Source organism: Necator americanus, chromosome IV (genome assembly GCF_031761385.1).
Source record: "Necator americanus strain Aroian chromosome IV, whole genome shotgun sequence".
Lineage (NCBI taxonomy): Eukaryota > Metazoa > Nematoda > Chromadorea > Rhabditida > Ancylostomatidae > Necator > Necator americanus.
Genome location: NC_087374.1, coordinates 31,174,614 through 31,202,604, shown reverse-complemented (window position 1 = coordinate 31,202,604; position 27,991 = coordinate 31,174,614). Strand labels below are relative to the sequence as shown.

General features: G+C 39.5%; 1 protein-coding gene across 3 annotated transcripts; it reads left to right on the top strand.

Moving 5' to 3' along the window:
• Positions 1-46: 46 nt before the first annotated feature.
• On the top strand, positions 47-26,958 carry RB195_003334 (uncharacterized protein; the record flags this gene model as incomplete). 3 transcript variants are annotated; one of them, XM_064200940.1, is made up of 82 exons in its annotated part: positions 47-91; positions 151-258; positions 364-450; positions 549-653; positions 929-1,084; positions 1,145-1,276; positions 1,346-1,508; positions 1,575-1,752; positions 2,965-3,146; positions 3,317-3,501; positions 3,580-3,787; positions 3,853-3,965; positions 4,030-4,104; positions 4,158-4,227; positions 4,891-4,992; positions 5,070-5,161; positions 5,217-5,351; positions 5,418-5,525; positions 5,611-5,694; positions 5,782-5,859; positions 5,935-6,027; positions 6,096-6,335; positions 6,388-6,462; positions 6,917-7,044; positions 7,304-7,465; positions 7,522-7,719; positions 7,771-7,940; positions 8,003-8,148; positions 8,308-8,415; positions 8,479-8,631; positions 8,713-8,823; positions 8,887-8,980; positions 9,073-9,191; positions 9,826-9,999; positions 10,070-10,189; positions 10,256-10,344; positions 10,402-10,544; positions 10,622-10,718; positions 10,784-10,910; positions 10,979-11,140; positions 11,212-11,325; positions 11,779-11,912; positions 12,001-12,121; positions 12,232-12,312; positions 12,902-13,048; positions 13,110-13,259; positions 13,373-13,561; positions 13,622-13,750; positions 14,178-14,342; positions 14,595-14,966; positions 15,025-15,119; positions 15,201-15,342; positions 16,969-17,175; positions 18,174-18,350; positions 18,403-18,700; positions 18,758-18,944; positions 19,206-19,330; positions 19,391-19,530; positions 19,613-19,705; positions 19,771-19,917; positions 19,975-20,064; positions 20,148-20,423; positions 20,944-21,048; positions 21,117-21,213; positions 21,281-21,483; positions 22,387-22,548; positions 22,609-22,748; positions 23,193-23,301; positions 23,379-23,591; positions 23,675-23,851; positions 23,908-24,160; positions 24,509-24,691; positions 24,767-24,929; positions 25,209-25,330; positions 25,397-25,566; positions 25,623-25,745; positions 25,822-25,905; positions 25,971-26,088; positions 26,155-26,336; positions 26,453-26,536; positions 26,635-26,741; positions 26,856-26,958. In XM_064200940.1, the coding sequence occupies 82 exons, from the start codon at positions 47-49 to the stop codon at positions 26,956-26,958; spliced, it is 11,592 nt and encodes a 3,863-aa protein (XP_064056820.1). The 3 variants fall into 3 exon arrangements, with proteins under 3 accessions (XP_064056820.1, XP_064056821.1, XP_064056822.1); XM_064200939.1 differs by having other exon boundaries at positions 20,142-20,423; XM_064200941.1 differs by having other exon boundaries at positions 15,192-15,342; positions 20,142-20,423.
• Between the last annotated feature and the right edge of the window lie 1,033 nt (positions 26,959-27,991).

The window sequence follows — 27,991 nt, the reverse complement described above, 5'->3', positions numbered from 1 at the left end:
TTTCAGTTTGTTTGTATATCAATAAATCCTGGATGCAACGCCGCAAATGAAAATCGATTATCAGAATTTTTCAGCATGCAACGGAGAGTTGGTAAGGAACGTTTCTGAGTTACCTTATCTTTCAAATCCATAAATAACTTCTTATATCAGCCTCCGCTTTGTGCCAATTTGATTGAAACTATCAAAAGTGCAACCACTGTGGAGCGTTTCATCGAAGAGTTGAATCGAGCTAGAGATCTTCAAGCGGTCTTAGGAAAAGTGAGCAGATCCTACTATCATTTCTAAAATTCTTTGATAAACAAACTACAAACAAACCACCTCAAGGATTTTACCAAGCTTGTCCATTGCATATCAACTTTTTAGACAGAGCTTTCACGTTGGGCAGATGTATTGAATCGATGTGACGAAATCCTGGAAGATGCGACTGTTATACAGAACCATGAAATGAAGGTGAATGATCCATTTATTTGTTTTTTTTTTAAATTTTTTTTCAGGTCTTTGGAAGTTTGGCAAATAATGGCAGTGAAGATGCAAATGTGTATTTTCAGGTGGATAAGTGCCCAATAACGAAGTACAACACAATTTCTATATTGCGCTTCACGGGGCTTCTTTTTGACTGCACATCTACTCGACGTATATACGCAAGCACGGATGTTAGTGTTTTTCGTAACTTTTATGTCTAATGAAGTCTATCTAAACTCATACACCTCTAGCCCACGTTTCTGTTATTGCTGAACTTCTTTTCAAAAAGTTGTTCAGTGGCATATGCAAACGGAAGTTACTGCTCATTGTTTTGAACTGACAGTTTGTCCCATGATCACTTTCATGCAGAATTGTCACCTGTTCATGTCTTCATTAGTAGCAACCATTCACTTTCACAATTAGCTGCTGCAACTTTTATCACATTATTAGTCTCTGTAAATTCTAGCGCATTATTCGCCTTACGGAATGCACGGATATGGACTTGGTTAGCGAGGTGCTTCGACTTCTGCAGACCATCAGCAAACGTTCAAAATTCCTCACGCAAAGATTGTGTCCAGAAGATCAAGCTTCCCTTGTTATGAGTCTCACTGCAATGGCTCAGGTATTTCGCTTTCTTGGAAGGTTACATGGAATTTCATCAGTTAATTTGCTGCTACTTTAGTGCTGGGGAGGGAAACTGCGCAATTTAAAAATGGAAGATTGCGTACGAAGCGATGTGAAGCTTCCACCGTTGTTTCCGTTCACTTTCACAGACAGCAAAGCCAAAAACTCAATAGTTTTCGAGCGTCGCATGGTAGGTTCAGTAGTTTTTCCTTTCAGGGTGACAGCTTCATATTCTATCCTTTAAATATGTCGTTTTCAGGTGAATCAGCCGCTGCTCAAAGTCGTAGACGAATTCGCCACAGGAATGACGCCGGAGGATCGATATAGTTTGCTAGCAAGAATAAGAATGCTGCGAAATTTCGAACTTCGCGAACACAGAATGCAATGCCTCATCGTGCGCCTGCTTTCCATATCGACGCTAAGTACGATCATGAAATTAAATTTAGTGATAGTTCCATACTAAGCCTCAGCAACACACTTCCTTCCAGTCTATTGCAAATGTCAGCCAGACGAAGTTCAAATCAGTGCACTACTGTACAGTGGCTTTATTGAAGAGGCTGTCGCTCTTTTAAAAGTAGACCTAAATTCACACGAGCTCATAGATCCGATACAAACCGAAGCCCTACGGATGTTGTGCAGTGTTGTGTCGCTAGAGAAAGTTAGCAGGTACGAGGCTCTTGTTGCGTTTTTATATTGAATATAATGTCATTTGATTCTATCGGATCTACTTCAAAAACAATGGTTAGGGTTTGAACGTGGTAGTTTGCTTATGGAATTACCTCCGATTTCTGTTTGTTCGTGTTCATCGTCTATCGTGTAGCGTGAGATTTCTTTTGTGGTTTCGTAGCCCAGTGTTTTGGTCATTTTGTAGTGGGGAAGAAATTAATGGGGGCTTTTCTTTTTGGGATAATTTTTTCCCAATACTGGCAGTAATCCATTTTAGCCCATTGATTTTTATTCTTAAAAATGCACATTACAAAATTACATTTGATTGCAAAAAGTGAACTAAAACATTCACACAGAAGAAGTGACATAGCAGCTGCGGAAAATAATATAGGGAAATGTAGGACAGTGGCATGATGATATTCCTTCATATGCGATTTTTTTTATCGAGCTTTATTATTGTATATTATTAATTCTCTTTTACTCACCACTACGATTGGTCCTTCTTTTAATAGATAGTAGTGCAGTGAAACAAAATTGTCATTCAGTCTGTATTGACCTTTACCTAAATAGTTTCTATTTGCTTACATCGATTTTTGTATACACTGTATCTCAGTACTAAAAAGCCGTCCTGTCACACATCATCTTCCACATCCATATACTTTTCGCAGTCATATGAGAGTGAAGTGTTGCAAAAAAGGGGATTGAAGAAGAAGCGTTCTAGTTGAGCGATATTTTTCCAAAAGAAATTTGAGATAAAGGTTTATCACTTTTGATGATGCTGTAAACAAGGAGTCGGAAGTGGGTCACTCACAGTTTTGTATTCTCATTGGTGAAGATCGCACAGTGATTGTGTCTTCTATACGATTTCTTTCTTTATTTTCACTATCCTCAACAAAAATAGTACAATACTTACGGCAGCCATTATCTTCTTGTGCTTTTCTGTTCTTTTTGTATCGATATTTTTAGTTCGCTGTTTTTTTAAACAAACTGATGTGGTGACTGGAATACTTTAGATAGAAATAGAACAACTTCTATCGAGTTAGAGAATGTGTTTCCCTTTTTCGCTTAACAGAAACGTTCCAAGAAGTATTTTTAAGGAAATCTTTTAAGAATGAGATTTGGACATTTATAGTTTCGACATGATGACCTTGAATTCTACTATTACAAGTCGTGAGGATTTGTAACAGTAGATTCCATTTTTTGCACTTTCAGAACATCTCAAATTCTGGATGTGTTGAGTGCCGGGTCTTATCACGGCTTCTTGGCTGTATTCACAAGGAGTATTGTTGAAGACATGAAGCGCAATCTGCTTAATACTCCTGGAAAACCGAGTGTCGCACTTAGCACAGCACTGTTGTCGTTTATATATCATCTCAGCAATGCAGATCCTGGTGGTTGGTTTCGTTTGTTAAAAACTATTCGTAGTTGGACTAGAGCTGCTTGTCATAGTTTTTATCTATTTTAACCTTGTTTAACATTTTACTTAACTTATACTTTGGAGAGCATGTGTATATGTGTTCAACAAACAACTGAAATATTTGGGAGTTTAGTGGAATGGTTTTAGGCGAAACCTTGGCGGCATGCGGTCTCACGCAAACGCTTTTGAGCGTGATTTCTCACCATGCTCTTCCTCTTGACCAAGCGACTCTAGCTACCCGTTGTACACGAATAACAGACAATTTCACCACAATCGATGTAACAGGATTCAACAACTGCAGAGGAATGGACATCTGTATCGACCGTTTGATTGTATGTTTCTTGTGTTTGATCAAAGGAACTTATATACGTGATATCAGTAAACTTTGAACGAGAAAATATGTATTCCAGTACGAAGTAGATGAGTGTCGCAAAGAGCAGCCGTTTGTAATTGATACTTCCGGGGATGTGGACGACGACACTGTGGGAAGCGTTTTTGTACGAGCACCGCCAGTAGGAAAGACGTGTCATCCGCAAAGATCAGGCCTGATTAAGGCCCTCATCACTTTCATTAAGCGAGCGATTCAGGATAGTCAATTCCAAGACAGCGTGAGACACAGTAAGAGACTTGACTTATTTTAATTTTCTGTGTTTCATGTTTGTTTAATCTGTAACATTGGTCAGTAATGGAAGGACAATTGCCGGATGCACTGATGCATATCATCAGCAACTCAGAGTACTACTCGGCATCGCTTTACCATCACGCCATTCAGCTCGTTGTGAACTTTATCTATCAGGTGCGATCCTGTTTGCCCAATCCTTTGTTTCAAATCATTTCTTGACTTAAAAAAAACCTTCCAGGAGCCATCTCAACTCACGATTCTTCAAAACAGACATGTACCTTATGTCATTCTACAGAGCATGCTCCGGAAAGAGGTGATATTTTGGTAGATGTTGTCTATTAATTTCTGTACAAATAAATTTTCCAGCTTCCAAACTCACGAGATGTTATCAGCCATATGGGGAATGTGTTCACAGCCCTCTGTCTCAACGAGAAAGGTAGCGAATCCTGTATTTATTTATTAAGGGGATCGTGCATGAAATCCATCAGTGCTAATGTTTCATATAGACCTGAATTCTTATGTAGTCGTGAAATAACATATTGACTACCATACATCCAGAAGCTTTTGTTTGTTTGTTCGCGCCATTAATGCGGTGCGAAAATAGGAGATTCCCAACTTCGCAGGTTTTGTGCATACCTATTTTCAAGGAGACAGCAAAAATTCTCAACGCTTTAAGCAGTGCTCTAGGTCTTTGCTAAAGAGCGTTATCGTCCGTTCCTCTGTGTATTATTCCTTCAGAACTGAATAATAAAGACATTCGTGCGATAGGGAGGGGCCGCACCCGCCCTAGTTGAGGGTGGCCTAGCTCGTGGGGTGCAGCGCTAGTAATGAGGATCACTTCGCCAATTTACCAGGAAGCGGTTTGAAATCACTTAACTTTCTGCATTACTGGTTGTGGAGTGTTGCAGCGTAAACTAAAACTCCGCCGTAATTGGAAACGACTTCGAAATTGAAAATGTCTGCGTGTGGTTGACCATCTCTACAACTAGGCGCTGATAAAATGTTGCGAGTGTTGTTCACGAAAGAGAAAAAATAGGCGCATCTACACAAAAATCATGAAAATGGTTTTTGTACCTGTTTGAAGATGTTGTTTTTTCAGGACTGAAACAATTCAAAGCTTATGCTCCATTCGATCACTTGTTCAACATCGTTCTCAGCATCAAATTCATCGTTACTATGAAGAAAAAACGTAGTGAAATGAGTATGTATTATCCATTTTCCTGTCGAAAGCCAGGCTGTGCTTCCATGCTGATGATGTGTACATTGAATTCTTTTAAGATGATGCTGCTCAAGGAATCGGAAGCTCTTTGGATGATTTGTTGCGGCACCAACCTACCCTGAAACCCTTGATGCTAGATTCAGTTCTTGGGGTATGGCCACATTAATGTACTAGAATGAGATATATCTTATTGTTCTCGTTTTAAGATGCTTAATCGCCTTGTCGAACTTGGCAGTAATCCTCCGCCTAATACAAAGATTGTAATGGCGTTATCAAGATCGGCCAGCAAAGCTGCCAGCCAGAGCTTCGGCAGTGGTTCTAACACCCCCAACGTTGAACAGGTATTTACATATCTTGGAAAGGTGTTTCCTTAGTCTATTTCATCTCCTTTTAAATTGAATCTTCAGCTACCAATGTCCCCTCCTGAAATCGAAGAAATGTCTGATGATGATGAAGAAGCTGAAATGAGTATGGACGAACTTAGTGGAGTTGGACAGTGCGTAGCTGATAAAATGGTAATTTGATTCTTTGCAATTTTTGAGCGACAAATACTTTATCGCACCGTTTGAAATCCAGGTTTCAAATAATTATTCCTTACAGGGATTAGAAATGGACTGCCCTTCGGACGCGAAGGATGGTTCTCGGTTACTGCCACTTGGCGATTATCTACTGATTTTCACCAAGGTAATCTTTTATGCATCCTTGGTGTGATTTTATGCAACAATTAGTACATATGAAATTCCTTCGTTGTCCTCTACATCTGATATTCAGATATTCGAAGCTATCATAACTCAAGTTGCTGCTGCAGATCTCGTTGAGGGTTTTGTGGAGAAGAATGGCGTGGAGAAGGTATGTGCCAGGAGGTTTTATTCGTTGACGTTACATCTCAGAGAACCTTTGACTTAATAACGATTTGTACTCCAGATATTGTCTTTATGTAATCTTCCCTCACTTGCGGCAGATTTGGCAGCAAGTACATTCTCGTCTAGCGTTGGATCTATTGTGAAGTTTGTGTTGGTGAGTTTAATTTGTTTTGCGCTCTGTTTTGTAGTACTCATGGCGTAATTCGTCGTCACTTTCTTCAGCAACACGTGAAATCAGGCGATAAGCTGATGTTAGCCATCATGGAGGTCTTCCTGCAGTCTATCGGTCCTCTTGTTGCGCGTACCTCTCGTGAATTCTGTGATTCGAACACTGGTGGGGCTTCTCTGCTCGTCCCACTCGGTGATGAGGGAATAGTGGCAGCTATTACGAGTATGAGCAATGCTGTTCCCATTCTCAGCATGTTGACGAAGAACAATGCCCTTTCGGTCCCACCAACACAGGTAAATCGGCGAACTTTGCTCTTTTAATCTACCATACAGGACACTGTTTCAGGGAGACCTCCGAAACCGTGTTTGGGATGCTTGGCTTACTGATACAGGGAAGAGACTACACATAGGATTCCGCAAAGTGTGTTTTAGACCATATCTTGCAGTAATCTTTTGAATTTGTTTGATGGTTACTTTATTTGATCTTATTTCTCAATCTTCAATGATCTCCTAGGTGCTGTGAGCTGCTTTTTGTTGCTGACAAAAGTTTAATTCTTGCATAGGGATAAAACCATTAATGTTTGTTGAAGACCTCAAAGGGCAGATGTGAAAGGTTCTGTAGTTTCTTCTTGGGAATTTTCTTTACTTTCGATTTTCATAAATGTCGTGTAGAATTCTAGCTTATTTTGAAGATATCAGAGTCCTGAAGATGTCCATCTAATAATTCTTACAAATGAGTTTTGCTATTATTATTACTATTACTATTATTATTTTTATTATATTATTAGAATTATTATCAAATATATTATTAGAAGTATGAGAGTCGGTCCCATTGAGTTGTTACTAAATCGACCTAGTATTAATGGAATTTTTAGGTGGCACGCGTGCTAGCTTGGGAAACAGCTCTTCTTAAAATGATTGAACCAACAAAGACCGTCGCCACAACTCAAACGGACCCTAGTGAAATCGAAGCGCTTTGTGTTGGAACCAGTTCGCCGTTGACGTGAGTTCCATATTTCCGAAGCGTTTATTATTTTGAATAAGCGATAACTTTGTAAAAGAGATCAATGACTAGAATGTTAAGGGTGCTGCGATATTCTCATGTTTAGAAGTAGTTTTTTGGTCATTGCCTTTCTCTTGATGACTTGATTGCTAATTACGTTTTATCAGGGAAATCTGTGGTCCGTGAACGTCTAACAAAAAAAAAATCTACTTTAACCACGCTAAATGCTTCATTTTCTTCTTTGAGATTTGGTTTGCAGGTCAAATTCGTCTGAACCAAATAATGTCATGTCTGTTGCTGTTGATCCACCTGCCACAGCCGCTCGCCAACCGGCTTGGGCCTTAGCTGGAATAACGCAGGCTGAAAATGCTTTCTGGCACCGACACAAGAACGTTGCTGATATGGTAATCAAGGCGAACAAGTGAGTCTTGGTAGTAGATTTGCAATTTACTGAATATGAGAGCGTATACGTTGTAGGACTGTGTCGGAGTTCCTCAGCCAACTATCGAGATCCTGTTTCGTACCGACGAGGCGCAATCGCCGTTACGATTTTTCTGCATCAACCATGTCGAAGTCTGCGCAGCAAATGGCTGATGAGATTTTCGCTGGATTCTTCCGTGATTTAAAATGGAGTTGTCATAAGTTGTCGGAGCGTTCATCGACACCACCCATGGAGTGCGTTGATCATTTATCTTTTTAAGACCAGCTGGAGTATCTTGTTTTCAGATTTGGACGACTCCAAGAAGTTATAGTCCAGATGTCTGTTGCACTTTTCGATGATCGTCGTCAACCATTTCACGCAATGCTGCAACGTTTCTATACTTCTGGATGTCATAATGCATTTTGTGACCTCATGATTGAGAAACTCGCTCCTGCTCTCAGCAATGAATATAACGGTAAATTGATCACCAGTGTTTTTTTTTTTACTTTTCTTTTGATATCTGACAATTTGGCTCAGACTGGTTGGAGCTCGCATTTCTCGAATGGTTCCGTCTTGCGAGTCGGCTGGCGAATAAGCAGAATATGATTCACACAATGTACCGCCAACCCCAGCCACTTACAATTGAGTTCGATCCGAAAAAATATCTCAAGCTAGTACATAACGTGGGTTTGCAAATCTGTCGCATTTCCTTTGAAACGGATTCACTTTATTCGAGCTGAAATTTGTCCTTATTTTTTTGCAGCTTATTGGCTAATTCCCGTTTTTTTTTTTAATTTGCTGCTCAAGTACTGAGCCTCTTATCAACAACAGTGATCTTTCAGGATTTCTTCCGCGCTTTTTGCGTCTTGTTTTCGAAATTGTCGGACGAGAAAGTTGACCTGAAATGTTGCCAAACGTTGTGCGAAACGGCGATATCAGTTTACAAAGATGTATGTGGTTTGCTCTGCCTTGTATCAAAGTTCTTTATTGAACATGTCGCTTCTGTTTAATAGGTTGCGCATAGCCTTACTCCGGCGAGTGAGGAAACCCAGCGTCCCCAAAATGACGAAACAGTGGACTCGAGAGCACAAGCCGCTGACGGGGAAGAATCCCAGAGAGATGCAGTTCTGAGACAACTGCTACCTGAAGGAAGTGTTTCTTTGCTGGTAAGATCTGAGTGTCTTCTTTTAGATTTGTGGCAACTTCTTCACTTAGTCATCTCATATGTCCCGGAGTTTTTTTTAAAGGTTGATATGGGATTTCCACATGAGCTGGTTGTACAAGCTTTGGAAGAAACTGGCTCAACTGAAGGTGCTACTGAATGGCTCATTAATAGAAATGCAGCAGGACTTCAGCAGGTAGCTAATTGATTCTTAAACATAGCTATATTTATGATGTCCTTTTATTTTTTGTTTTTTAAGGCTCTTGAACGGAGTAACGACGTTGGAGATCTAGAAGAAGGTGAATTTGTTGATGCCAATCTACCCTTTCTTTTGGGAGTTGCTGGCTCATCAAGTGAGTTTCGAGCTTTTTAGAGAAAGTGCATGAAACTCATTATTTAACTCTGCGAACATACCCAATTCAAGACATTTCTGATTCTTTTTCAGGTGGTGGAACAAACGAAGACAGGGATTCTGGTAAGAAAGCGGGTACCAGTGCTGCACTTGATGCAGAAGATTCTATAGAAATGCCTATAATCACACCTCTCAAAGAGCTCAACATTGATGTAGGTTTTTTTTTTTCAAAAAATATAAGTGTATCACCTGAAGACCCTAAACGTTTTTTTTTTGCAACATCCTTTTGTTTCAATTACGCGGTTGCAATCGCTGTAGCATGTTCCTATCAGGGCGTACTATGTTTGACTGTGTATCCTTAAATTAGTGCCTCTCCGCTATGATATTATTCGTTCATGGTGTCAGTAGTTTAATTGGCAGTAACTGGTACCGTATTCACAATGCCCAGAAATTTAAAAAATCTCCTTCAACTGGGGGATTATATAGAGTTTAATCATTTTGAGAAAAAGCTTCTGTTTTCTTTTGAGTAACTGCACTGTATTTCGGTGCTATAACTGCGTAAAATTGCACTTGTTGAGCTAAAAGGTGCTATACTGATTTCAGCTACCTATGCTTACCTTATCATCTTGAACGCTAGAAAGGCGGAATAAATCTGATTGGAATTTTCTGATGAATTGGGATATGGGAACTTTTTAATATTTGTTCGAAATATCTATTTTGAACAGCTTTCATTATCATTCTGCTTTTATTCATCCAGTCCAGTTAATATGATTTTTTTTTACATTCTTTGAACACATATTTTTTCAATCATTCCTAACTCATTTTGTCATGGTTATACTATTTCAGACAGACTTATCAATTTCTCGTGCATGTGTTGAACTTATGCCTTTGTGCAAGCGTCTTATGGAGCTTGGATCGGATCTTGTATTCTCATGTGCTGACCTTGTGTCAGGCATGGTCAACACTCTGGAGGAAGAATGGCGTCGTCGTCAGCTGATCGGCCAAATCATGATTGAAGAGGTGTTCTTGCACTTTATTCCTCAAAATTTTTCTGCTTTTTTTTCTCTTGTTAATTTTCAAGCCTTCTCAGATCATTGCTATGGCACGCTCTGTTATGAGCGGACCATCGGAACACGCTGTTCGTGTGCTTGCGACAAGGATTCATTTCGCATGTTTGCTTTTTGATCACGTGGCTGACGAATACCTTGAGGTCAATTCGCTATACAGTGTGCATAGTATATAATTACCTAGGACTTTCTCTAAGTATTAACTTTAGGCGATTGGAACACAACCTATGGTGTCAACGATGCTCCTTCTTCTCGGGTTTGTGTATGACAACTTCGACGTTGACTATATGCAAAATGGGTAAGTCTAGTCCGGTGACCGTTGTTGAACATTTATTTTCATTTTTTTTTTCCTCAGGCTACTCTCACCTGTTGTTCTATGGCTTGATCTATACGATAAGGGAATGCGAGCTATTAAACGTCGAAATATTCTAAAAGCAGCATCACCCCAGCTAAAATGGTCGTATCATGCTGAAGAAGAACGTATTAGTGCAGGAAGAAGTGCGTATTAGTTGCAATTATTGTAATTCTTTCTTTCATGTGACTCATACATGTTAAAGATGACTCCAGTTTTATAGGTCACAAAAAATGGCAGCCATATTCACCTGTGAACCAGCTTCAACTGAATAAGGCATTCTTCTCTGGCAAAACAAACTGTGTGCTTAAAATCCCAAGGTCGTTTTAGTGGAGTCCTGACATAGTGGTTTATTCGGAGTTAATAGTAACTGTCCTCTATTCAGAAAAGAGAAGGATTTCACTGTGGATTTCTCCCTGATGAAACAAACGGATGGACTTGCATGCAATCAAGCCGTTTTCGCAGAACTACCAGATGGTGCGGAAATTGACATCGAAACTCTGAAGAAATCGGTTCGTGTTGAAGATCCACCTTTTTCGCATAGTGTTAATTCTTAATATACCGTGATTACTTTTTGAAGGAACGGGAATCTGTTTGGACTACTGCAGAAACCTCGCGATTGCTCGTCATAGTTGTCAGCTTATTGCACAAGTCTCTTATTCACCACACTGCTGCTCACACTATTCTAGCTTTTGTGGCAAGATTGACAAGAGATCCAAGTTGCGCCGTAAATTTCATCCAGGTGGGGAGATTTTATAGGTTGAAAGAATTTTAAAGCTATTCGTATGTTTTCAAAATTGTTATTTGATTTAGCAAGGAGGAATAACTGCAGTGCTCCAATTGCGGTGTTCCACTACTCCGTCCACCTCAGTTTTGACGTCACTTATTATTCGCCAGTGCATTGATGATGAGAATATGATGACTCAGGTAGTTAGTGAACCAACATTCTCCGTTTTTCGTGTCTACTGCTATTGTTTGCCCTCACTAATGAAGGCATTCTTTAACGAGATGCAAAGCCCGGTACTCCTCATTCCGATGTTTTAGTCAAGGGAAGTCAGTAGGTTTTTTAAACCTAGAATTCATTGCGCTCATTCTAAAAATTAGAGGGGCTTCGAGTTTTCGAGAAGAAAAAACATTGCAGGATCGAAAGTCATCCACTTCTTTGATTTTTTTCTGCGCTTGTTTCCAGAACCTAAACACCCTGAACATTCGTGGCAGCTCCATTTGCGTATTATTTCTATTGCCACCCATTGTTACACACTCATCCTCTTTGTTTTCTAATCTTATCTCATATATCCTCTCTTTGAGAATCCTTAGAATTCGAGAGGGTTTCACATTTCTTGATATGAATCTCAAATAGCTCAACTTTTTTTTATTTAGGTTATGGAGAAAAGTGTAAGGGTTGTTACAAATCCTGTACAGTCAACTCCTCTTTCCGAATATCTTGGCATGTCCGAAAACAAACCGAAGGACTGGTGCGAAACTCTTAATAAGCTTGCACCACTGTCAACGAGGTATTTGTTCTGCTTTCTTGAAATTAGAATTCAATTTTGTCTATAGTAATCTTTTCAATTCTTTTCAATGAATATTTGCATGAATTAGGTGTCCAGCTATTTTTGTTAATACAATGGAGAAGTCTGCGAAACTTGATGGCACCTTGATGGTTTCTACCTCAGCAAAACCCCATTTCTCACCTCCTTCCAGTAATGAGCGAACTCAGCAGGTATTCGTTGGATTAGTTGTTTTTTTTATTATCTGTTTATATTGTTGGCTTCAATATTTGTCTATTTTTGGATATATTAACCTCTTCATTTTTAATCTACACTCATTCAGATAGTGCAATTGCTTCTTCGAGAGTGTATTCACGGAGAATGGCCGTCTGAAAGTAGTGTACCTTTAGGACACACAAGGATGGTAAGTGTTCAAATTGTTCTACTTTAATGTTGCTGTGAGATAAACGAAGCACACCTAAATCTACTTGTTTTTGAGATGTTGTATGCTTTTTGAGTAAGAGTCGTAGTATTGCATAGTGCAAAAGGTGCACCCTTCACTCTGATTCGAACATAAATTAGATTAAGTTCCTGTTAGACGTTAGGATCAACATTAGAGTAGAAGTGTGGAAAAAGAAAAAAAAAAGAGATCCGCATATTTCTGACTTTATTTTGATCACGGTTCCAAATAAGATATAAAACTGGTTGGCAAATAAGATAGAAAATAAAAACAATAAGATATAGATATTGAAAGAATACAAAGTTAAATTTTTTCCTAATTTTTAAAATTATTAAAAATGCACTGCACTGATATTTGTTAATGAGGCTACTGTTGATGAAGAAAAAAGGTTGGACTTCATTTCGAGTCGCAAAAGTTTAAAAGGAAGAAGAAGTAGCTAAATGTGAAAAAGTTAAAAGAATTAAACCATATAAGTTAAAAGTTTGCGAGTCGTTTCGGATAGCTCTAATCGGACTGCGACTCTCCATTTTATGGTTGAAATTTTTCGTTTTAGATCAGCCGAGGAGCAATCCTGAGCTTATTGGCTGAACTGGTCAAGTCTTACCCAGGTGTAGCAACATTGATTTGCGAAGCCAAAGAGGATGGTCAAAGCGTGATTCATCAGCTCATAGAGCATTTCATAGACGGAACTCAAGAAAAAGTTTGATTTTCTTGCGTTTTCTTACGACATAAAAACCTTATAGTTATCTGTAATTTTCCAGGATACTCTTGGCTCACTGAAAACACTTATTTCAATATTGGCTGCATGTAATCATTCTCCGAAAGCGCAGGAATCATTAGTGTCTGATATGAAGGCTTCACTTCTTTCTGTTGGAAGCTCGTCCCTGACATCTACTGCGATTTGCAGCAAGGTATTCACGACTGAAGTATAAATGTTGTATTGTGCATAATTTCTTCAAAGTATTGGGACATTCTATTTTTTCGCCTTTAAATTTTGATTTATAAGTATATTTCTTATTGTCAGGTCAGTGAACTATGTTCCTTGCTGGTTATGATGCTTGACTCCTGTCCATCATCTTCCGCATCATTGTCGCATTCTCATCATCGTCATTTGCTCGGAGGAGCTCCAAGCCCTATAACCAAATTGTTCCATAAAAAGAGAATCTGCAATGACCTAGTGAAGACAATTACTTATCTACAGTTGTCTCAGAAAGTAATTGTTCGTATTAATCGTAGTGACAGATCAAGCGTTTACAATGAATGTGTGTTTAAGGAAGCCATTGATACCGTCAATACAGTGCTAAAAACCCTAGAAACATTGATGAGAAGCACGAACTCTTCTGGGGCGTCAGCTAATTCTGCTAGTATCACCCATGGTGCAAGAAATGTAGCTCGAGCTCAGGTGTGTTGGAATTGCTAGTATGATGAAAGTATAATGAAACTGTATTTGTTTTAATTTTTCGATTTTTTTTCGTTTTCATTTTAGTAGACCAGTACAAGAATGATTATTCATCATTATACATCATTATTTGATGTAAAATAATCGGTAATAGAATATTATTTGAAAGAAAGTAGGGGCCTGCACTTGTGGTAGCTCAAGAGCTTAGAGACAGCGTATATGAAAGTACAGTAAAGATAGTTGTAAAGTAACCCATTATTCAAAGTTGGGAAACAGGAGGTGCTCATTGTACTGCTGTTTATTTTCTTCATTTTTTTTTGTTGGAGTTATTGCTATTTCGTAGACTACTTTGTCGAGTTCTTAGTGTTCGAAATCTCTTTTTTGCGGTCTTGTTGTCTTGTTCAAATCATTCGTTCATTTCTTTGTTCAGGCTGTAATCAATGCCGCTGTTGCTGATGCAGTGAGAATTCCCTCGCCAAGTAGTGGTCAAGATACAGGTCTTGCTGGCACCATCGATCTCAGCGAGATCTTAGCCAATAACCTCCTTAATGATTCCAATGAAATGGGAGAGGATCAAGATGATCGAAGTGTTCAAGTCAGTTTTTAAAATTTTGGTAGATTCATTTGTCATCCGGAACCAGTACTCAGACCTTATAAGGTAGATTATCTCAAGAGACTGAATGCTAGAAATTCCTGTATTTGGAAAATATTGTAACAAAATACATCTACGTTATCCATTTTCCTTTTTTGGAAGTTTCGAATCAAAAGAGTACAGGGTTTGACCTCTTTTATTCATATCAAAATACCCAACTCAGATTCTGTAGATCCATATTCTCATTATTTTAAGGCTTATGTTCGCGTTAGCGAAAATTCGGGACATCGTGATGATCAACCTCGAGAAAATGACCATCATCGGGGTGAAGTTATGGATGAGGAAATGGACGAGGAAGCAGTGGAAGATTCCATGTCATCTGGTGAAGAAGACAACGAAGATCGAACCGTAGAAGATGAGGAAGGTGATGATCGCGAGGAAGATGACACTATGGATGGTGAGGACCAAGACGAAGAAGAAGAAGAGGATGACGAAGATGGACGGAGAGAAGGGGAAGTGCAGGCAACGGTTAGGGTCGATGCTGAAGAGAGCGGTGAGGATGGTGAGGAGGAAGAAGAAGACGATGACGAAGAAATGTACGATTACCCAGACGAGGACGAGGATACTGTGGGTTATTTCGTAGTTTTGTATGCTCCGTTTTCCATTTATCTCTTTTCTTTTAAAGCTTCATGACCTGTCATTTGAATTGCTCGACCGTCCAGGATTATCTTCTTTTGGATTTGACGATTTTATCTTTGGACCTCCGATTGGAATCAACAGGTTCTACTTTAAATTTCCTTTGAATTAACCACTATTTGCACTTTATACTTCGTGTCGTTACATATCAAGCAGAATACCTAGGGAGCATCGTGGTGCGCGTCGAGAGCAGTCGAGCGCTGGTGTGCATCCCTTGATGGTTCGTCCAGCTCATATAGCTGACTCGCAACCGTCACATAATCTACAATCTGCGCCAACGGTCGGTCGGCTCGAACGCATAGCCAGGGTATGTCTGTCCTACTTTTTCGACTTTCATCTATTTATTTTTCGAGACGATTTGCGCTGTCGAGTAGCTTTGTTGAGTAAATTAGGTGGACCGGTGCTTAATTTATGTTTTCTATGTTCATAGAGTGTATTTCGTGTTTTCGCTGTAATGCTCGCAAATTGCTTTACGAATACTAATTACTATAGAGAAAAACTTGCTTTTAATGGAAGAATGAAATTTCATTCATCCAGTGCGGTTAAACGAAGAAAGGCTGTTGTAGTCAGAAATTTCCAGAAATAATTTTTTAAACCTGTTTTGTATTTTTTAGAGCAGTGCTTAAAAGATGTTTTGGGGGATGCTAGCATGAGATGTTAAAGACCTTTTTAAGCGAATTTTTTTTTACAGAGTCCTGTTTTCGTTAATAACACGGTGTTTTGAGTAGTAAAGAATGTTCTGGGTTGAGGAGTACCGTGGGCGTTTTTTTTTTTCAAACTGAAAAAGTGCACATAGAAACAAGAATTGCTCTCAAAATGTTCCACATCATTCGATAAAGAATTTCTGATCCCATGAGATACTAATGTTTTATCTTCTGAGTATATCGATTCTTATTTTTTCGAATAATTGAGATTGAGTGTCAAGTGGACAAAGCGTGACATTTTTGACACCTGCTTTTTTTTTATTTTAAATCGAGCTGCTAAAGCCGCCAAAACTGCTTCTTATTTTTGTGCTGTGTGTGGAGGGTATCGAATGAACATGAAGAACTTCCAACAAACACAATAGAAGCATGAAACACTATGAAGGATGGGAGAATCCATTGAATGATGGGTAGAAGATGTCCTGAACAATAGGAGGAACAACAATGAAGAGTACGCTATTGATCAATTAACAGCCGTTCTTTTGTTGGAAGAAATGAATCTTCACTCAGTCCACGACAGGTGGTCGACCAGGGTGTGATACGTCTTAGGGACCAACATTTTCACCTTTGGGAGCAAAAACAGTGTTTTCGAGCAGTGCTTTTTATTTGTGTTAAAACATTAATCAATGTTATTGGAAAAAAAAAAACTTGGGGCAGTAAATTCTCATAGATGAAGAAATTCTATACCGGATAATGTACAACAGAAGAGAACTGAGAGAACTTTTCTATTTCTGCGTACATTTTTTTACTTTAAAATAAAAAAAATGCTCACAACTTTTCTATTAACCAATATTTTCAAAGCAAACACATTTTGAATATTTGATTTTTCAAGAAAATGAATGTATGGAGATGTTGTATGGTTGTGTGTTCAAGTTATTTGATTGGCAATTCTCGTAGATCCCATCGGAAATAATGTTTGGTTCTGCTGCTGCTATTTGTACTTATTTTATTAACATTTCGTTAGATTTTTTTATGGTGTGGTTTTATGAGATAAAATCAGATGTAATTTTCAGTTTCTTTATCTTACCTTTTCTTCTTTAAAAATTTTCGCTTTTTGCGATGCATCGTTAGACAAGAAACTTTTTGACCTTTTGAAGAACTAACTTTTTGACTTAGTGGTCTACCAAATGCCTCTCTTTTTCTTGAGCATCTGAGAATTGATCTCCGAACACTAATACTCTGTTTTTCTTGCGGCAAGTATTTTCGTTGGGGACAATAATTACTGCTTTCAGCTGGGCAACTACCGCAGCTTGTTGTTGGATAGCGGTGGAGCAAGAATCCCTGTTACTCTTACAAGACAAAATGCTATTCGCCGTATTGGAGGAACGGATCGTGGTTATGTTGGACCAACCAGTCAGCTTTTCGATAGGTTATTTGACTTGCATGCGCGAGATCGAAGCGGACCATTGATGAACGTAAACGGGCGTATTGTGAATGTGGTAAGTTCCCAAGAATGATTTCTTTTTAACAATAGTGCCAGGGTCAAGCGTACGTTGGGACTTCAAGGAGATGGGTGGGATGTTGTAAAGGAGCAATGATTAAAGAATAAGGTGGAAAAAGAGCAGAGAGGTTGTTGTTAAATGAAAGACGTATTAAGATGTAGGAATTTAACCATCGGTGTTCTTTCCATGGCTGGTGGCGCACCAACCATGAAAAGTCCTTTGTTCAAAAAAAAAAAAAAAACTGAAAATAGAGCACATCCTCTGCAATGACGACCTCGCTGGTTCATCAGTGTTGAAAGCCTAAAACAGCACCTAAGAGATTAGCAAATTAACATTACATAGTTTTCAACTATTAATACTTGAATTCATTAATAACTGGTAAACAAAAATGTTCAGATCAGATTTAGTTGGTCGATAATAACTTTATGAGAACCCAGAACTCTGAGAAATACTATTTAAAGCATTTCGTAGGAGAAGTTTTGCTCTACGAAGTGGTTGAATTGAGTTTTTTGGGACCCTAAATTTCCTTTTTCCCAGTCTTCTCTATTGGCAAAAATGCCAATTTTATTGTGTCTCATCTAAATACCAAAAACGAGGCATGTCCCAAAGGTTAGTAATCTAGCTGTCTTGTAGAAATTCTCTACGAAACATCCTCGAGACCATTTCTTAAAGCACTCTTCTCACGAAGTTGTTAATGAACGTCTAAGCCTAATGATGCTCACACTTGCTCTCACCTGAGCGTTTTCATTACTTGCCAAATCTTATGGGTGCACTACAAAGCGTTTCCGTCTCTTGCAAAAATTTGTTACTGCCGTCACACCCGCCTTCTTTCGGTATGATTGCGTAATTTTGCGAGGGCGATTGTTTCGAGAGGTCGTGCCCAATCGTCATGATGATGATTGACCTCGAATAGTGCTCAAGAACTTGGTAGTGGCACAGTTGTTTTCATCCAAATGACTATGAAAGCTTCTTATGGGATGTGCCAGAACTTCCAGAGCTCCAATCTTCTTGATAGCCCAGAAGAGCGGCGAATGCGGCAACCTGCCTCAGCCCCTTCAGCTCTTGACAGATTTACGGATGGTGCCGACATGATGGATGGTGTCTCCATGCAATATGTTGCGATTATTATTAACACAATCGTAACTCGAGTAGCAAGGAAGCGTGTCGATGAGGTAACTATTTCGCTTCAAGTAAAGAGTTTACTGCTGTACATTTTCATATTAGGAAAAAGCCAAGGAAGCCGCTGAAGAAGCTGCGAAGAAGGTAACTGAAGACGGCGCTAAACCAACGTCGTCCGAAAATGCACCTTCTACAAGTGAGGAAACAGGGACTTCTAATGCCACGGCAACTGTTCTGGCTCACCCTCCTACTGAGGTGGCGCGACAGGCTTGGGATGAATCCGTCCAGAGCAGTAGAGAGCCTGATGTAACCACTGCGCTATTAAGTGCAGCAGGCGATACTGTGAACGACGGTGATATACCGAGTTTGCCAGTGGTCGATGGAGAAGCTATGGATACATCAGGTATCAAAACTTTTGCTGATCTGATTTGAAGCGTTTACTAATATTACTTTATTTAAGAAGCATTCGAACCACGAGATGTTGAAGCGGATGTATCAATGGATGAAGCACCACCGCATTCATCCGCAGCTACGGTGGCATCCTCATTGCCTGAAGCAGAAGGAGATGAAGAACGCATGATCACTCCCCCGTTATCAACTGCTCAAAATCCCAGTCGAGATGGAGAAGAGAGAGAAGCAAGCGATAGGTACGTACATGTTGTGAACTCCTGAAGTAGTCAGCAGTTATGGTTTATGTTGTTCTTTGTTTTTTTTTTTAAATATCCCTCGCAGTTGCCTTTGCCAAACAAAAGCTAACTCTTTTCATTTTTACTTCGTAATGAGATTCTGACTTTCACTTAATGGTTGTTTGTTTTCTATCCGCATCGTTTATTTATTTCCAAAGTTCATCCTTTAAATCTGACTGTATATGTTGTTGTTTTCAATAGTTAAATGTAATTGTTGTACAGGTCTGACAACTCTGGACATACTGAGACAACTACAGATGAACCATCAGCAGATGGTGCGGTAAGTAGCACAGTTCCACAAGATAGCAACAATACAATCCCAGAAGAATTCCGAGACATCCTTGGTGGTAAGATATCAGTAGTGATACACTCGTACAACCGTTGTAATTCCATCTTCGTATTTGCAGATATTGAGATCCCTGACGGAGTTGATCCGGCTTTCCTAGCTGCCCTTCCTGAAGATATGCGCGCAGAAGTAATCCGTGACCATCGTCGACAACAGCGAGCACAACGAGCCGCGCAGCCACCTACTGTAGCAGTTGCACAGGTTTGTATGTTTCGGAAAAATTGAAATTGTCTTTGTGAGGTTAAATGTTTCGGCGGCTATCTTCTATAAATGTTTGCCTTAGGACGGAAACAGTGAAGGTGGTCCTAGTGCGGTGCCGGCAGTGGAACCTATCGATCAAGATTTCCTCGCTGCTCTGCCTCCAGAGTTACAGGAGGTTAGATTTGAATATTACGGTCAGGATTTGAACACGAAGGAAAATCATTTTTCTTTTTTCTTCAGGAGATTCTTGCACAACATGAACGTGCAGTTAGGGAGGCAGAAGAAGCCCTACGCCGAGCCAATGCTCCGGCTCCACCTGTTCCGCCTGAGCCTGAAATGGACGGCGCGGCGGTGATTGCTTCCCTTCCAGCTCATGAAAGAACTCAAGTAGGTTGAAGGAATAATATAGTATGTACTACTTTGGTGAACACTGTAACTCTACAGGTATTGGCTGAAATGGACGAGTCCGAATTACAACGCCTTCCAGCCGATATGCAAGATGAAGCTCGGCGTGCACGTGCCAGTCTTGAACCAGTGAGCATACACACTCTTCAAAGAAAATTTCTTTTCTGGTTCTTTGATGACAACGAAGTAAAAGCTATTCAATTTAGTTGCAGAACATCCTACGATTCCGACATTTGTTAATGCCATCCTCAAGGTCTCGAGGACTTCGCTCTAATGTTAACTTAACTGGATTTGGAACCAGTTATGGAGGATTGGGAACAAGTGGAAGCGGGACTGGAACTAGCGGTGCACCTGCTGTAGGAAGTCTTGCTGGACAAGCGAATACAGCAAATACCCAATCACTGCAGTTATTAGACCGTGATTCTATTCTAATCCTTACCATGTTGTTCCTTGTTGACAATCGGCTGAGCAACGGGCGCCTGCAAAAGGTAAGACATCGTCGAAGAACTGTTTGTGGCAGAACGGTGATAACTTTCCGAAAGTAATATCGTATATGGTCGAGTCAAAATGGCATGAAGCACAGTGGGAGTACATCCGTAGCATGAAGCATATAACGTGAGCGGTTGAGCACGAGGCGGTGGAAATGGCGGTCGGAGTCGACATGGGACCGTGAACGTGAATCGTGAACTGCACCGTTGGACGATGCTAGTGGTCCCCACTCGATCCTAACAGCTACGCTTCGACGGCAACCGCCTACATGCACCGTGCTTCATGTCCTTTAGACCATCCTATAATATGTTACCGTTATAATATAAAACAATAATCGTAAAATCTTTCCACTAATCACTGATATGTCTAAGTAAAGTTTGTTGAAGAAAATGGAGAGAGAAAGAAAACGTCTTAATTTCACGTTAGCATCAACTATGACAATGTTTCAAAAGCGATTTTGATAAAATCTTTCTAGGCACAAAATCTTATTTTATAATGTCATCTATGCTTATTCTGCAGGTTATTCGCCTTGCGTGTTCCCATGCAAACACTTGCGACTTTGTGATTTGGTGCCTGCTTGCTCTTCTCGAAAAAGCTCATGATGGGACAGTAGACGAGGAGGAGGTAACGTGATATGTAGCTTCGTAAAATCGTATTTCAATAATTTTTCGCCTGCATTCGAAGAATTTCAGTTAGTGTCTGTTTGTCCTTCGTGGCTCGACTCTATCACCGTCTCCGGTGTGGGTCATAACGAACGTGCGCTCAAAATTGGCAAACATGTTTCAAAAGGTATGTAGATGGACATTGTCGGAGTTAAGAATTACTGTTTTATATCAATTAATGTCTTCTTATCTAGTGGCCATTCATCCACTCTTGTCTCTACCACTTTCCAAGAATGTTCTGGACACACTTGCTACAATTGCGAAAACTTATCCTGGCCACTTCTTGCCATCGAGTCTTCGAAAGGCGCAGCAGACCCAGACAAAAGACAACAATTCTGACGCCTCCACTGTTCGTGATGCGAGCCCACCTATGGATTTATTCTGGGAATTAGTACAGGTGATAACTTTTATTCACTTTTGTCTTCATTATCATGTATTGGGAATAACAGATTATTTGTGGATTTGAAATGTGTTTTGGTGGTGAAGCGGATTTATTTTTATTACTGCTCTAGTAGAATTTTATCTTTTCTTATTATCTCGTGAAATTTTGAAAGAATGCATGGTGTATCAAGTTAATGCATGGGCACTACCGCCGTCCTTTCTAAATAAGAAAAAGAAAATCTAAGAAAAACATAGGATTGCGTTGAGTACACAGCTCTGTGTTGTTCTTGTAAAACGAGTTCCGAATTATGCCTTGCCAATAATGGTTCTATCTCGAGAATTGCCATGAAATAAATTAAGTTTGATGTTGTGCGTAAGAGTTAGCTTTTTTTGCATTAATAAATAATGGAAAATGAATAGCATGCGGTATTCACATTTTAAAAAAGGGAATGTAAACATGCGCAGTGTTGAGGATATGTGTTCGAGAAATGGCGGCAGCTATAGTATGTATAGGGCGGGTGTAACAGTTAGAGGTTTCGCTTCCTGCGCGATTGATCAGAGGTTTGAATTCGCCCTAGTGCTCACCAAGCTCTCCATCCGTCATAAGTCGATAAATTGGTGCCGGACTCGTCTGGGAAAATAAAAACACTGATTTGACACATTGGCTAGCCCCCGCAAATCATTGTATAAGCCAGTTACACATTCGTAAACCTCAAATGATTCTGAATTGAAGTGAACGTGGGGGCGCATCCTAAGCGATTGATTAATGCCAGACCCTTTATCCTTTATACTATGTATGTGACATACGTAAATTATGCGTATGTGATACACGTAAACTATGCGCACATTTAAGATTAGAGATAGATTCTATTATGTGTAAGCATGCAGCAGCAGCAGCAGGAAATATTGTTCGTTTTAGGCATCATCATGTAAATCGCTTACTGCTAAAGAAGCACGTGAAAGCGGGGAACGTATGTCCCTGGAAACTTCTCATGTGGGGCGTCTAATGAAGCATCTGAGTAAGCCAGTCGTTGCAAAAACGGGAACTATCCAGGATCGCCTATTGCGGGTTATCAGTACGGTATGGGATTTTTTTTTTGACTGTTCCTTTCTTTTCTCAGAATAATGAGTAAAGTTACAGGTTGTCCAAACTCTGCCGAATGAAACAATGACGCTTTTGGGTGATCTAGAAGGTCCACATCCACTTGAAAGTCAGCTGAAAGCAGTGATCGACGTATTAATGCGTGGTTCATGCAGCAACGAAGGCTTGGCGGATGGACGGTGCGTTTCACATGTTTTCATTCTAGTATTTGTTTCAATCCTGGTTTTTTCGATTGTTTGAGTGATGCTGGATTGGAAAAAGACTTCGTTACTATATGTTTGTGTTTGTGAGATGAGACTCTTTTCGCCCAGTATAGGAAAGGTCATTTGAAAGCAGGTCGTGCACCGCTGGTGTAGAAAAAAAAGTTCACCAAAAATGCTTTGAGTGGGATACAGTGGTGCACTTTGGGATATCAGTGGCCGTGTACCTTATCTAGGACGTAACTCCCCAAGAATTTGTAGTAGTATCGAGTGAGTATGTCTGCTTCCACACGCAAAGAATTGCATTTCTTCTGATATGTCAAAAACTCTATACGCCACTGAATAGTCCCTTTCTTAAATATTCTCTTTTCTCGTGCCTGTCTCGAAAATAGTTGACTGTAATGATGAAGATTCGTTTTACAGTACCCTGTTGGTTGAATGTATGCGAGCTCTTCCTCCTTCCATAACAGATGCAATTTATGAGCAACTCTTCACGGCTGTTGAAAACGTTGGACTAGAATTACAGCCACAGGTTTCTTTCACTTTCACTTCTACCGCTGCTCAATCCTTTTACGAATGAATTGTGTGGACCACTTGATTTTTATTCAGATAGATCGGCTTATTGAAGAGCTCGGTGAACCAGAAACTCCGTCACCTTTGTCCGACGAAGTGCCTTCGACAAGCAAAGCGCCATCTTTCAACGTTGATAATGAGAACTCAACAGCGATCTCTACAACAAATACTACAATAGATAGGGACCGTCGATTAACTCGAACCCGTATTGGTCGCCTTGTGCTCGATGCTGAAAATACTAGTCGATTTGTAAGTCTTTAACGAAAGCTCTATTCATTCATTCATTCTCTTTCTCATTCATTCTCTATTCATGTGATCAATTTCTCTTTCAGACCTTAAGTGCAAGTTCCTGCCCTGAACTCCAACTGCCCGCTGTAACGATGCTTACCGACAAGTCTGGTGCTCAATACAAGTTGCTAAGTGCTCTGCAAACTTTGTCGAAGATTCGTGACACCATAAGGCAAATGAAAGAAGAACGTCGCAAAAAGGAGGAGTTAGAGAAGAAAAAGGTTGAGTTAGATGGTTTTTATTGCTGTGAGCATTTTTTTTTATTGTGGAGCTTCAGAAGGAAGAAGAATCTAAAGCAACAGAAGCAACTTCAAATTCGACTAACGAGCAAAGAACGATTGATCCAGTTGCCGTAGATGATTCATCGACGTCAGCTGAACCACATACTTCTGAGTCTGTCGATCTCCCTGCTGCTCCAACATCTCCTGGAACATCAATTTTGAATGCCAATCAGGAAATGCCGAAGAAAATAACTCAAGAGGAGAACAACGAGGACGTGGTCTTAAGTCATCGCTTAACAAGACTAGATGGTATTTCTGAATTTTTTTTTGTTTAGTAGTAATGAAATTTCATTGAATACTTTTATAGAGCGAAAATCTTTATTTTGCTAATTTCATTTGTAGTCAAAGATGTATATATTTTTGATCGGGAAATATTAACTGGACAGTAGCTTTTACGACCTGACCATCTTCTTTAATGTTTTTGAAACATAAAAATTCACTTTACCCGCTTAATTCTGCTACCAAAATCAGCATAATTTTGGACTTGAAGTAGTCGTGTTGGTTTCATGTGCGACAAAAATTCTTTTTTTTGGTTCCTGTTTGATGCTATTTTCTTAATCCTCATTTCTATATTGGTAATCCAAATTCTATCTTAAGGACTCTGGGACTCCGTTTCAACTTGTCTGCTTCGCCTCGGAAAAGCATCCGATCATCATGCTGTTCTCGCCCTTCAACCAGCAGCGGAAGCGTTCTTCCTTGTTCATGCAGTACCTCGTCCTGCGAATTCAACTGTGGATCATCATGATGATCCTGACACACTGAAAATGATTGCTTTCGCAGGTGAACTTTCGTTTGTGCTTTATTCCCGTGCGGATCTTAAGTTATACGAAAACATCTTACTTCTGTTGTTTTCAGAGAAACACCGTGAAGTACTCAACCAAGTCCTCAGGCAGAACAATACTGCCTTATCACCAGGAGGACCGTTCGCGGCACTTATTCAATTCCCCAAGTTGCTCGATTTTGATGTGAAAAGAAAGTACTTCCGTAAAGAACTCGGGAAGATGGACGGAGACCGAGGGTAACCAGTTTTTCAGAATTTTATCCCTGCACGTCCTTAATTTGTTGTTCCTAGATATTATGTATATCTCTTTTAACTTGTTTTTTTTTTGCTAAGCTTCTCATTTTTAAGTTATGGATTAGGAAACTCATTGAAGACAGCAGCAAAAATATTCCTCAGAATATAAATTCATACACTTTTCATGCAATTTTCTTATTTGAGAAATTAAATACATCGCTTCGATTATTCCTCCTTGATGTTGTTCTGTGTTTACGTGAGAGAAAAAGATTTGACGTTTAGCTTCCGCCGTGCTGACGTCCAAGTGCAAGTGAGGAGATCACAGATCTTCTCCGACTCATTCCGTGAATTGTACCGGCTTCGTCCGAATGAGTGGAAGCACCGTTTCTACATTATATTCCAAGGTACCGTTTTTCATACCTCTTTTCAAAATTTCTACTTTGCTTTATTTCTATTACTTTCCTTCTTAGGAGAGGAAGGTCAGGATGCCGGTGGACTTCTTCGTGAATGGTTCTCTGTTATAACCAGGGAGATCTTTAACCCTAATTACGCGTTATTCATTACTGCTCCGGGTGATATGGTTACCTATATGATAAACAAGGCGTCATATATTAATCCTGAACACTTGGATTATTTCAAAGTGAGCTTGTCTTTACGTATAATATTTTTCTCTACTCATATACATACTGCTTACAGTTCGTTGGACGACTTATTGCAAAGGCAATTTATGACAACAAACTTCTGGATTGTTATTTCACTCGTGCCTTCTACAAACATATTCTCAACTTGCCAGTCCGGTACCAAGATATCGAGAGCGAGGTTGTTTTGTATTCAAATCACCTTAAGTTTTTTTTTCTTCCTAAATGTTTAACTTCCATAATTTTCTGTTTCACAGGATCCTGCTTTTTACAACTCACTTGAGTTTTTGCTCAACAACCCCATTGACGATCTAGGTTTAGACCTAAGCTTTAGTCTCGAGGTAGGATATTATCTATCCTATAACATATCCTATGCGCAGTATTTCGTAAATCGATTACCTCGTAGGTGGAAGAATTCGGGGTCAGATCTATTCGTGATCTGAAGCCCGATGGGAGAAAAATCGACGTGACTGATGCAAATAAAGAAGAGTATGTGAAATTGGTGTGTCAGATGAAGATGACTGGTGAGTGTCAAGTTTTTTTTTCCTGTCATTTATTATTCACCCCCTCGAAAAGCCCTATCTCTCTAGGATCAATACGAAAACAACTTGACGCATTCCTTACTGGTTTTTATGAGGTTATACCTAAACAATTGATCAGCATGTTCAATGAACAAGAATTGGAGTTGCTTATTAGTGGACTACCTGATGTGGATATTGATGACTTAGCGAACAACACGGAGTACAAAATGTACACGAAAACTAGTGCACAGGTTTGACATTTTCATTACGTCGTTTCCAAACTACTACTACTTGGTTTATTCTTACTTCTTCCTTAAGTTCGTGTCTTCCGTTACTGTTATCAGTAACTAATTCGCGTTTTTTTTAGATTCAGTGGTTCTGGAGGGCACTTCGCTCATTTGAACCAGAAGATAGGGCGAAATTTTTGCAGTTTGTCACAGGAACCAGCAAGGTATCATTCTGACAATATTTTTAAATGACGATAGTGGATTTTTTTTGTTTTTTTTTGTTTGTTTCATTCAAGTTCCCGCACTGTTCTATGTTTTGTAGGTTCCTCTACAAGGGTTTGCGAGCTTGGAAGGCATGAATGGTATCCAAAAGTTCAGCATTCATATGGATTGCCGCGGAGGAGATCGTCTACCTGCTGCACATACCTGGTAATATGATTTGTAATAGACTTCTGTTTTTTTTTAAAGACCATTCAACTGTAATCCTGTTTTTCATCGTCACGAAATTTATGATTTCCCTTCTTAAATTTATTGGTTTTGTAGCTTCAACCAGTTGGATCTTCCGCAATACGAATCGTATGAGAAGCTACGTGATTCGCTGCTGATGGCCATACGCGAATGCACCGAAGGCTTTGGATTCGCTTAACTCTGTGTTCTCTTTCTTGTAACCGTGACAGGTGCTCACTGTTTGTGACAAAAAATAGTCTTTTTTCTTAAGCAGCATCCTGGTGGTTTGTAAATAAGGACTGCAGAAGGTCCACGATCTATGCACGATTTCGCTTTTCAGTATGGCGGGTTTGCTGGAATAAATTCGCAGTTAAGCGTCACTGCTGTAATGTCTGTAATTGTAAAGATTACAAATTGGATAAGAGCTTTTGAGGTCATGGTTTATGACGTGCATTCGTATGTGATTTTAATTTTGGTCAATGGTTAAGTCTTCGACGATCCACTCACGCATTTTCGGTGTTGCTTTCCGTATTAATATAAATAGTAGAAGATCGTTATTATACTTTGTATATACGGTTAATATGTGTTAGATTAATTGGCCTTTTGAAACTGAAATAAACGTTAACGATGTTTGTGTTGTGCAGCAAACTAATGGTCATTACCAACCTGCCATGTATCGAAGAGAAGTGGAACCCGGCTTGCTTTGTGGAACATATTTTCCTAGGTCTCTCTATTGGGCACATTTGTCATAGATGAAAATTGACACCTTCTTATTAGCAGTTTTTTTTCTGTGCTCGGTAGTCCTCGTTTGTTTGTTTGTTTTTCGCCATCATCGAAAATTATCTCAGAAACTAAATTCTAGAACCACACTACATTTAAAAGGTTTTTCTTTTGGATTATGGGATTAGAAGAGATTAAGAGATTCTGTATTAGGTGTGGACCATGCAGATGGTCTTAAAATTTAATAGATTTTTGTTACGATGGCGATCCTTTGCTAATTGCCTAGTCGTATTGTTCGACGAGCACTTCATGAGTCTGCGCTCCGTTCTATTCACTTCCGACGAAGTGAATTGAGATCTATCGGATAAAACTTTTTCTGCTATTTTTTACACATATTTACGTGTTGAATGCTTTTCTCTCTTGAACTTGTTGTTTCCAGTGAAGTGAGGGCAATCTTTAGAGTTTAAATTACTTGCTATCGACTTTTCCTTTCAAAAATTTTGAACCTCTTT